General features: G+C 34.8%; 1 protein-coding gene across 11 annotated transcripts in view; it reads left to right on the forward strand.

Moving 5' to 3' along the window:
• The window catches only part of FRYL (FRY like transcription coactivator), a 158,008-nt gene that overhangs the window by 110,562 nt on the left and 35,423 nt on the right, over nucleotides 1–12,023 (forward strand). For all 11 annotated transcript variants that reach the window (XM_090139463.1, XM_090139464.1, XM_090139461.1 and 8 more), the window contains 10 exons: nucleotides 1,417–1,585; nucleotides 2,702–2,786; nucleotides 4,282–4,394; nucleotides 5,351–5,501; nucleotides 5,847–5,950; nucleotides 6,635–6,820; nucleotides 8,403–8,604; nucleotides 9,415–9,536; nucleotides 10,019–10,209; nucleotides 10,883–10,977. In XM_090139463.1, the coding sequence (XP_089995589.1) occupies nucleotides 1,417–1,585; nucleotides 2,702–2,786; nucleotides 4,282–4,394; nucleotides 5,351–5,501; nucleotides 5,847–5,950; nucleotides 6,635–6,820; nucleotides 8,403–8,604; nucleotides 9,415–9,536; nucleotides 10,019–10,209; nucleotides 10,883–10,977 (1,418 nt within the window). The remainder of the gene's footprint in view (nucleotides 1–1,416; nucleotides 1,586–2,701; nucleotides 2,787–4,281; nucleotides 4,395–5,350; nucleotides 5,502–5,846; nucleotides 5,951–6,634; nucleotides 6,821–8,402; nucleotides 8,605–9,414; nucleotides 9,537–10,018; nucleotides 10,210–10,882; nucleotides 10,978–12,023) is intronic.

Here is a 12,023-nt window from a genome sequence, read left to right on the forward strand (position 1 = left end):
TGCTTTGCAGGTAAAGACTGAGCATTGGCACAGGTTGCCCACAGAGGCAGTGGAATCTTGGAGATGCCTATAAGCTGTCTGGACCATGCTCCTGGGCAGCCTGCTCTGAGTGACTCTTTTTGAGCAGCAGGACCTCCAGAGGTCCCTTGCCAACTTCAACCTTTCTGTGATTAGTATACTAATTCTAGAAATAGGCTTATAGGATTAAATGGACACTAGCTGTCCCTGGCAAAGGAAACGTTTTGCTATTTCAGTGACAAGAGGCAAGGAATGCTTTTTAGTGTAATAAATATATGGTATGGTGAAAGCCTGTAGAACTTTTGAAATTAAAGAAGCCTGCCACTGAAGATGAATGATTCAAGTATTTGTAATATGAAACAAAAGATTTTGAGAAAATAATTTCTCTGATGCTGGTAGTTTTCTGTTTATGAAAGTCGCAGTAACTTACTGCAATTTACTCGGTGATAAGTCTGAAAGAAAGCCATCTATCAGTTATGAGCTGCCAAAATTCAGGGTTTCCTACATGGACCATAGACATTATTTAGTAAGTAAATTTTTTAAAAAGGAAAAGATTTATTGAACACCTGTTTTTGTGTTTTTGTTCCTTTGTATTAAAAAAAAAGAAACTTGGAGATTGATTGCTAATTTTAGATTGATTTCATTCCATATATGCACTGATCAATTTCTTTCCATCATAATATGCAAATCAGCAGCCACAGATAGTTTCTGTTCTTTAGGAAGAAATAAGGTGGCTCCGTAACTATTATTTTCATCAGAATTGCAATTGGTTTTGCTAACAGCCCTAAAAAGTAGATATGAAGTAAAGAAAGAAAGAAAGAGGTATCTGTGATAAGTATGTATTTTTTTATGTATGCGTGTGTCAGAGAATATATAGGACTTATAGTATTGTGTTCTTACAAAGGTCATTTTAAGTTCATTGGTGGCATTTGTTTTCATTGCAATTCAGAAAATCTAGCAGTGAAGCCCCAGATCTTTCCAATATAGTTTGAACCAGGAGACAAAGTAATTCCATGAGATAAACATCCTAAATTACTTAGCATTTTAGTTATCATTTCTTAATATTATTGTTCAAATCTTAATCTTAGATGTTGCTAAAACTTTTGTTAGAAAAAGCTATTTTGTTTCTTAAACAATGGTCATTGAACTAAGATAAATTTTTGTGATGTTTCTGACGCTTGCTGGTGTTTCTGTCTGTGGAAAGTGTTTTTGTTTGCTTTTAGAACTAGAATAATTTGCAGGTATTCTCACTGGCACTATAGGTAGATAGTGGTTCTAATGAGTTGAGATGATAAATCTTTTTTTTTTTTTTTTTTTCCCCCCTAAATCACTATGACAAGAATTGTATTTATGTGTATTACTATTTTATGTACATATACTTTTTTTATTTGATGGCAGGTAAAGAAAGTTATTGTTTATTTGGGTAGAGACAAAACAATGCAACTACTGGAAGAGCTGGTGAGTGAACTTCAGCTTACAGATCCTGTCAGTTCAGGAGTCACCCATATGGATAATCCACCATATTACCGCATTACTTCCAGCTATAAAATTCCTTCTGTCACTTCAGGTGAGAATTTATTGAACTTCATCTATTATTGCTGATAGTGACAAACATGTTTCTATTAATCACTTAAAATATTGGAGTTCATCTGTAAATATTTAATAGGAGTACAGTGTTCTATTTCTTTTAGTTATAATATGATAGAATTTCTGTTTGATAGGCAGATTGGCAGGTTTTAGATTATCCAGAGTTCTTATTAAAGAGTATCTGAAAGACTCACAAGAAACAGGATTGTGTTGATGTTTATGTTAGACTTTGTCTGCATTCAGATCTTGCGCTGTTTACCCTCAGCATATCACTTTTATGTCTGTTCAGCTAAACAATGGGGACAGTTTACATCTTTAAATACAATTTTAAATCATGTTTTTGATGAAGCATCTTTCCAAGAGAGCAACATAAGGCTTGGATGGGAGTTTCTAAGCAGGGATTTAGCTTTTCTGCTGCAGAGCTGTCAGTGCTTTGAAGCAGCCTGGGCCTATCACCTAGGGATTATCTGGATAACAAGGTGGTTGCATTGGTACTTGTTCATGAAAGTGTTTAAAGTGTATTTAAAATATTATGGAGCGCTTATACTTAAGTGTTCATTGTAACAAAGTAGGGAGAAGAAGGTGAACATTTTTTCGCAATTATGATCAGGTAAGTGTGATGCTTGATAGTTTCTCTTAAAAAGAGGTTGATATAAGCTTCATTGAACACTGTTAGGTTTTAATCCCTAATCTGTTTGTGTTTTGAATGAATTGCATACCAAAGTCCAACTGCATTTTACAGATGAATAGAATAAAGGAAAGAAAGAAGGAGATATCTAGATCCTGCTTCAAAAACAAGCCTTTCTACTTCATTTACTCTGAAGACTTAGAGATTCCTGGAATTATTTGTTTTCGTTTTGTTTTTTCCAATTAGTGAGATTACTGTAGCAGTTCAGAATCTTCTAGGCTGCACAACAATTTTTTTTCTCCTATGTGAAAGTAATCACTGCTGCTTGGTTTGTATTTGTGCCTGTTGCTCTAGCATGTGCCTGTTTAGGAGTCTTGGAATGGACGAGTAAATAAGGGTTGTTGTATATAGCTTAAGTCTGCTTTGCTTTTTTATTCAATTACCAGTGTCTTTGTCCATAATTTACAGGTACCACCTCTAGTAGCAATACAATGGTAGCTCCCACAGATGGCAACCCTGACAGTAAACATATAAAAGACAGCATTGAAGAGAAGTAAGTATCTCCTCAGAGATCAGTTAATAATTAAATTACAAGAATTCCTGGTAGCTTCTATAAATACTTGCATCTCAGTGACTTTGATAGGTCTGTGCTGCAGGAAACACATGTTGAAGTTCTGCAAGTGTGTACAATTTGATTTTAAGCAAAAAAACTGGAACAGTATTTGGGATTAATGGTTAGGCTTTGCACTACTATATCTAAGTGTCTGAATTAGTTATTTATCACTTATATGCTTACCTAAGAGAAGTTATACTGTATGTGTGTATGAATATGTTGAAAGCAAAACAGCCAGTTTATTAATGTAGCAAATTCTGATATCGGTTCCCTGGCTCACAAGAAATCAGTGATATCCAAATGTTGATAGTTTATTCTCCCACACACATGTGTTAAGGTCTGTGTGTAGCAATAGGAGGATGCCTCCCTCCCTAATTTTTGAGATTCTTTAGAGTCGTCTTTTGGAGGAACTTCCCAAATAGCAGCACTGGTGTGAATGTAGTGGAAAGCAAAGAGCTGATGTGGAATTAGTTGGGATGCAAACTCAAAGCTGCTGTTGGCATGCTTTCATTGTGTGTCAAATGTGAGCTAGCTCACCTTACAGTGAAAGAGGAGCAAGGATTCCTTGATTAGCATCAGAGAATGTGTGCACATAAAAATGGCCATTACTGTAGAGTAAGGTAGCTGTAATGTAGGCTATTTTGTGATGACTTGTTTCCAAGCCTTGGAAATATTTCTGCAGCAAATACAAAAGTAATTGTATTTCTCTAATTATAGCAATGTAATTTCCCATTTGAACAATTTTCTTCTCCATGATGATATCAGTATAATTAGATTGGTAACTATATTGACAGAGACATGACTCATACTTCAATTAAAACAAATTATGGAAGATTATGAAATCTGAGGTGTCATTCAGAATTTGTCCTACCAGGGACAGACAAGTATTTGGCTGCTTTTCAGGCTTGAGCTGAAGAAGCTTTTAAAGTAACAATGACAGGTTTGAAACTGTGAAAGTTCTGGCATCTGTTGTAGTGTTATCTAAAACCTTCCTACAGTAAAAGCTTTTGGATACAATATACTGTGTATATCTTGGGCTTGGGAGGAGGAAGGAGTTATAGAGGCTATGTAAAATAGCTTGGAAATTATGCTTTTAGCACTTCAGTTTCTCTGACTTCCTTCTAGTTTATCAGATTAATGAAGATCGAAGAATCATTTCATGATTAGTGAGAAGAACGTGTAATGGCAACACATGCTCATATTTTAAATGCTAATGGAAATGATTTATCAAATCGATTTGCACTGGATTCCCTCCTCAAATATTCTTATGTAGCATTGCTGCAGGAGGTCTTACACAGCTGAGATATTTGATATCATTCTGTATAATCGTCCTTGTAAGATGAAACATTTTGCATAACAGTTTTACTGAAATACATAGACCCTAATTGGTTTTTAAAACAGAATGTCAATTACTAATGTCTCTTCATTCCTGCAGTTATGCACATCTAGACATCTACAGCGGGTTGAACAGTAACTTAAACCGTCAGCACCACAGACTAGAATCTCGCTACAGCAGCAGCTCTGGGGGATCATATGAAGAGGAAAAAAGTAATATTTTAATTTATAAATATTTCTATGTATAGAAAATAAAATTTTCAAAAATTAATGCTTTTGCTGAAGGATTTGGAACATGAGGAAGTAGTGATAAATAACGAGGTTTTTGCATGAACTTATTTTAAATATATACATTTAATGTAATATAATATATATTTTTATTATTCCTATTATTTTTTTTACATTCCCCAGTCTTTGTTCTGCTGTTGAGATCTTGCACGTATTTGATTGCAGTACTGTGTGTAAGGGAGATTAACATGCCTTCTTCCCTTACCTTGTAATCCAGAATGGGTTGTGAACATCATTGCAAGTGAAGCAGTTTCTTTCCATTTCTTTGCCCCATCAGCACAAGAGATAGAATGTTAGACTGAAGAAATAGAAGAGAGATTAGCAGGTGGAAAACTAAATGAATGAGGAAAAAAATGATAGAAAATAAGTTAAAAAAGAAAAAAAAGACATAAAATTATTCTTTTAAGCAGCAGCAGGACCTGTTTAAAAAAAGAACATACAGAACTTTCTAAGAATCCTTATCAAAGCGAGGTATAGCAGGGAAGAAAAATCTTGCAGTGTATCTCTAATTTTCAAGCTTGCTTTAATTAATTAATTTATTCTGATCTGTGTTCTTTTTCTTTCTGAGGTGCAGGTGCAAGGATAAAAGTCAGTCTTTTCTGAAACTCCCATCTACTTTCAGAGGCATTTCTTTAAGAGAGGCTTATTAACTGTGACTGCTCTTGTACCAAACTCACCCAAATTATCATTGCCCGTGTTCAACTACTGCATATAGGCCTCAGTTTGTCAAGAATTTAAAAATATTTAGAAGACTGTAAAACAGAAACAGACAATTTCTATATTGTATAACAATCTTTAGAAGATTTGTAGAATACAAAATTACACATACTGAGGGTATTTGTTTTTATTTTTATGGTTTGTTTTTTCATCTGTTGTGTTAGGCGATTCAATGCCTCTGTATTCAAACTGGCGGTTGAAGGTGATGGAGCACAATCAAGGAGAGCCTCTCCCTTTTCCACCCAATGGAGGTTGCTGGTCACCCTTAGTGGATTATTTGCCTGAAACAACTTCTCCGGGCATGTCTCTGCACAGGTAATTGTTTTGACAGTTGTTAAATGCTTGCTGATGACAATTCATTACTTTTCAATTTGTGTTGTACAAATATAGGAATTTAAACAGGTTTAAAGATAATAGATAAAGATGGTACAATTATTTTCTGTGATTTTACACATCTGGTGGTTTGAGATTTTTAAGCCTTTTATTTTGGGGAACTGGAGTTTATCTTCATTGTGAGCGTACGTATTTCCCTTAACACAAGTTTGTGGGTGTTTATAACTAGACTTGAGAGAATACTATTCAGAAGCATTTTAAGCTCTTTGCATCTGTACATAAACGTTGTATGTTATGTTCTGCTAACAGATTTATTTTTGTTTTTAGATGCAACATAGCAGTGATCCTCTTGACTGACTTGATAGTTGACCACAGCGTGAAGGTGGAATGGGGAGGTTATTTGCATCTTTTGCTTCATGCCATTTTTATAGGTACCAACATTCTTCTAGAAATACTTCCTAAGTACATAGCTGTTCTTTTCTCCATTTAAATCAGTGTTTATCGTTGTATTTACATTTTATTAATATGTTAATGTTTACAGACACAGCTTTAACACGAAACATGGAAAGGACTGCTGTATTGCTAAAAATCTGCACTATTTATATACCTGTGATGGCCTATTTGAAAACTTACTTTCAAAAAATAAAAATGGCATTCCTTTTCCTTTTGAAAAAGATTTCACATAAATACCTTTCAACTTGGTTAAAATGAATATAATTAAGAGGAATTGCTATTGTTCAAAAGCAATTTGTTGTACCTCTTTTCCCTCTGTCTTCACGTAGAAGATAAAGTGAAACTCTGCTTATTTTTTCTTTCTGTTTGTTGTAATTTTCATACAGAGAACATATTAATTTCTGACTGCTGTGTAAGAAGCGAGGATATCTTTATGTTTGTTAAACTATGTGCTTTGTTTTTGTATTTGAATACTGAAAAAACATCTAAGGATGGAAGAAATAGCTTCTGTATTTAGCAGTAATCGTGTGCAGTTATTTATTTCAAAATGTGTCTTTCTGATAAATATAACAATGAAGAACTGCTACTATAATAATTGAATTAACTGCGCTCTCTGCATTTAATAAAACTTTTTTTTTATTTATTTTTTAAATCTGTGTTAGGTTTTGACCATTGTCACCCTGAAGTTTATGAGCATTGTAAACGACTGCTTTTGCATCTGCTGATAGTGATGGGATCTGGCAGTAATGTCCAATCTGTTGCTTCTGTCCTACTCAGAAACAGGGAGTTCAATGAGTCCAGGATGCTTACTGTCAAGCAAACTACACACTTAGATTATACTTTTACAGGTATGCTTTAGACTAGTTAAAATGACATGGGCTAGGCATTATCAAGATCTCTTTTACTTTACTGTTTTTCAGAGCCCTTGCTAGTAAACTATGTTTTATTTCAGCTCTGCCTAGCTGGCTGAAAAATATTTTGAGACCAAATGAGTACTGTATGTACAAAGTACATTCACACTTTGTGCCCCATTGTCAGAGTTGTGAGCTCAGTTGAGCAATTAATTAATAATGGAAAAAAACAGGAAATTCTATGCTTTGGATCTGTAATAGCATAGTTTTTAAGATGCTTCTAAAATAAAATTAAAAAAACAAACAAACAAACAGGAAAATGCATCTCTTACTTGAGCATAAAAACTTTGAATTTCTGACTTCACATCATAATTATGCAATAAATTATATTTTTTTTGTGTTACCATGAATGTAATAGGTATGAGCCTAACATATTTTCTGAAGAAAAAAGAGTAATTCATATGAATTCAGTAGGTGGCAGCATGTTGCTATAAAATGTCTCAGTTCCATCCTGAAATCAGAAGTGGTTTTGTTTTTGACCAAAAATATGCATCTGTTTTCTGCATCTGATAATTCACGGTTATGAGGAATTAAAAAGTGGGTGTAATCAAGGAATTGTTTTATGTAAACCTATTCATAGAACTTTACTAATGCACCTGTGCAACCATTCTGTTCCTAATCTTTGCAGTTTTGAGCAGAACTTTCTAAATGTGATACAATGTTATGCTATGGTTACTGAACAAAAATATCTAAGGGGAACTGCACTTTGATCAGTATCAAATATTTCCATCTGGGGATTAAAATAAGATCTTTACATGTATGTATACCTAGTACAAGATCAAGCAAGTTGATTTGAACTTTTCTTTGAAACAGGTAGTGCCTCAGCCCTGTAGCTCAGTAGATTGATTATTTATTTATTTATTTATTTATTTTGTGTTTGTCAGTGGGTTTCAAGTTCATGTACAATTGTTACAGTCAGAGATTCATGACTGTCTTCTTTTATCTGTTTGCTTTCTCCTAGCAGCTTGTCATTGTAGACATAATGTGAGGAGATGGTACAGTTCTCTTTCATGGCCTCATGATTCTTTTCATGGAGAGCAGCAACTATGTTTAACTACTTCAGAAGCTGTGCAGCCAGAAAGGCTCTACTTAGAATTGATTCACTAGTTAAAACTTAGTGTTTGCTGATTTAAAGTGCTGTCAGTTACAGTGGGACTGACTTTTAGCAAAAAAAAAAAAAAAAAAAATTATCTGCATGTTATGTAAGTAGTTTGGATCACTTGTCTCAACTTTCTCTATTCTATGATGAGATTCTTCAGAGACTGTTGAGCTGTTGTTTTACTGTGTTACCAATAAAAAAATCAAACAGCGTCCAGTGATTCAAAAGGAGGAATCTAACTGTTCTTTATTAAGGGTCCACTTATTCTAAGGCTTTGAAAGTTTATTTGATTTTATTTGAAATTATTGCATCCATTAAATTATTCTCATTATTCACTAATTTTTATAGCGCTAATTTTTCTTTTTATTTATTTAGTATTGAACAGTTGAGCTCATAATGATCTCCTTTTTATTTCAACAGGTGTTCATGATTTTATACCTGATTACCAGCCCTCCCCAATGACTGACTCAGGGCTTAGTTCAAGTTCTACCTCTTCTAGCATCAGTTTAGGAAATACGAGTGCTGCCATGTCTCATATGCACACCACCATCCTCAATGAGGTTGACATTTCAGTAGAGCAGGATGAAAAAGTAAAAACTCTCATAGAATTCATTACCTCAAGGTAAGATTTTAATTTTCATTTTTGCTAAGAAAAATGTAAGAATATTGAGTTTAACCCTTATGTGGTGCAGTTTATAAACAACCCTAAATCTCCAACTATTTGAAAGAATTTCCTTGTCCTGAGTGTTTAAAAGTCTTTTACCATGTTTTACATAGGTTCATTATCATTGCTTTCCACATAGTTTCTTCCATCCTGATGAAAAAATACAGAAAAATGATTAGGAAGCTGCAAGATTTGTGGGAAAAGGCTATGGATTGACTTACAGAAAAAAGATGGGAATTGGGGGGTGGGGAGGGAAGAAGAAGAAGTGACAAAGAACACCCGTAACAAAAAAAAAAAGCAACACTTGTTCAGTTTGTATGATAGTATATATAAAGCTTTCAAGATGTGTAAGTCTGAAATCCAGTTTACTTAATCAAAAGTTATGAGATTTTCATAGCTTTGAAATTATAGTAGTGTGGTTTATTGCTGAGAAGAAAAAAAATATGGTTGCAACAGTTGTATAATGGTGGGAGCTGTAACCGGCTTTTTGTTGGGTAACTAAATATCACCTAATGGAGAGCATCTCTGCAGATTTACACTGCTCAGTTAGAATTGATGCATTGCTTTTCCTTGTTTCTCACTTCTCTGTCTATTATTGTAGTGATATTAAGCTGTTGTCAAAGTTTTTTGATTTGTGTCTGCAATTCTAAGTGGCTTCATTTATGTGATAGGCAGTAAATTATTTTGGAGTTACGTAAGGCAGAAATAACATTTAACACTAGTGACAGTGGCTGTGATTTCATGTTTGCTCTGTTTTTACATTTTTAGGAAAAGAGGGCCGCTTTGGAATCATGAAGATGTTTCGGCTAAGAACCCTAATATAAAGAGTGCTGAACAGTTAACTGTATTTTTAAAGCATGTGGTATCTATATTTAAACAGTCTAGCTCAGGTAAGCTAGAAAACAGTCAAAATGTGATAGCATGTTTAAGTCCACAAACTGCATGATTTTTTTTCAGTGCCAGTAAGTTTACAGATGCTTCATAAAATGACTTTATGATAGCTTCCTGCTTCTAAAAAATACTGATTCTTCTTGTGCATCACACATCTCAGTTCATGCTTCTGTTGAATCGGATTTAAATATAATATTCTAGGAATGAGATAAGTATCTTACTAGTTTATTCCGGACGTGACATTCAAAGCATAAGTGTTTTATTACCAGGAAGTTTCTCAAGTGTTAAGTATTGTGGAACACATGTTCATATGCCTGGAAAGATCTTTCAAATGAGTATTCCTTGAGGAAAATTGTAGGAGACGAGAATATTTTGTAGTTAAGGATGACTTCAATGGTTATACTATTTATTAAAATCAGGTATGTTTGTGGGATTCTTTAATGAAGCACTGTGATATCTAAGTATTTATTTTCTTTTATAGGAGGATTTCAATTGGAACACTGTCTCAGTGAAGTTGCTTTGCAAACTGCTCTTTCATGTTCCTCTCGACACTATGCCGGGAGATCCTTTCAGATCTTCAGGGCTCTGAAGCAGCCTCTTACTGCATCTACACTTTCTGATGTTCTCTCCAGATTAGTAGAAACTGTTGGAGATGCAGGAGAAGAAGCTCAGGTATTTGATTTTTTCCCCCCCTAGTTTTATTAGAAAACTGAATATGCCCATGTGACAACCTTGTCTATTATTTTAATGATGGCCAAATTTAAAAGTGCTTTGGATTTTGTTACTTCTGTTTTTAAAGATACTTCATATATCAAAGCAGTTTTGGTCATTACATTTTCTGAATTTTCACCTACTAAAATGAGATTTGCTATGTAATGTGAACTTTACAAGAGTTTGATGCATCTGTTCCTTAAAAATGCTGTATCTTTCATGGTAAAAGATTTCTGAGATCAGCCATATAAAAGATGATTTTGTTTCCTTATTAAGAACTCAGATGAAGTGTTAAAAACATCCAACTTGGTGTCATGTCTAAAGAATTCCATCTAAGCTTTCATATTGCAAAATGAGAGTCTAAGTAAGCAAGGGTGAGACCATACTTAAGAATAGTGTAAATCAGAATGAATTTTTTTGAAATTTTAGGAATGACTTGAAAGGCTTGTCATTTTACTTTTTTCCCCATCTTAAAACTGTAAGCAGCTTGACTTTTCTCTTCAAGGTCATCTTCTAACTGAAGCATGAGAATAATATAGTTATTGATGCTGATTTTATATTGCTACTCAATAGTTGTGATATGATTTCCCTTTTGCATACTGCATAATTTATAATGACCTGTGGCTTTCCCCAGGGTTTTGTCATAGAACTGCTTCTGACTTTAGAATCTGCTATTGATACGTTGGCTGAAACCATGAAGCATTATGATCTGCTTTCTGCTCTTTCTCAGTAAGTTCTTTCACTAGTCAAGCTACATTCTGTGTTTTTATACATTTGAATTATTTAAGATCTCTGTTATTTATGTAATGAAATAATTAGTTATCATCTTTGCAGGGTAGTGATATCTCACTAGCAAAATTGCTTCCTCTTTTATGATGTTTTCAGCATTCTTCCCCAAGCAAAATTCATAAGAGCCTAGATTTGCTGAAGTAGATATCTGCTACCATTCCAAATTAGCCTGTTGGTTCAAAAACTTCCATGTAATTGGTTCTGTCATTTCTTCTGAAATTTCCCGAAAGGAGCACTGTGAGTACATTCAGGACTTTATCAAGCCCTAATGAACTTGATTAATTTTTCCCCATTTTTGTAATATTTAAGAAGTGATTTAAAGTTTACAGGTATAAAATCTTGCTGCAATAAATACTTCTATTCCAATCATAGAGTCGTAGAATGAGTTGGGTTGGATGGGACTTCTAAGATCATCTAGTTCCAACCTCTGTGCTATAAGCAGGGGACCTAGACCAGGTTTCTCTGAGCCTCATCCAGCATGGCCTTGAATGCTTCCAGGGAGGGGCATTCACAACCTCTCTGAGCAACCTGTTCTGTGTCTCACCACCCTAACAGAAAAGAGTGTCTTCCTAATATCTAGTCTAAATCTACCCTCTTCCAGTTTAAAACCATTTCCCCTTATCCTGTTGTTACCTGCCCTTATAAAAAGTCCCTCCCCAGCTTTCCTGTAGGCTCCCTTCAGGTACTGGACTGCTGCTATAATATCCCCCCAGAGCCCTCTCTCCTCCAGGCTGAAGAGCCCCAACTCTCTCAGTCTGTCTTTGTAGTGAAGGTGCTCCAACCCTATGATCATTTCTGTGGCCACTCCAACAGCTTGATGTCCTTCTTGTGCTGGGACCTCAGAACTGCATCTGGTGGGGTCACACGAGAGCAGAGTAAAGGGGCAGAATCACCTCCCTCCACCCGCTGGTCACATTTCTTGATGCAACCCAGGATATTGTTGGCCTTCTGGGCTGCAAGTGCACATTAACAGCTCGTGTTGAACC

This window comes from Phasianus colchicus, chromosome 4 (assembly GCF_987193195.1).
Source record: "Phasianus colchicus chromosome 4, bPhaCol1.hap1.1, whole genome shotgun sequence".
Taxonomy (NCBI): Eukaryota; Metazoa; Chordata; class Aves; order Galliformes; family Phasianidae; genus Phasianus; species Phasianus colchicus.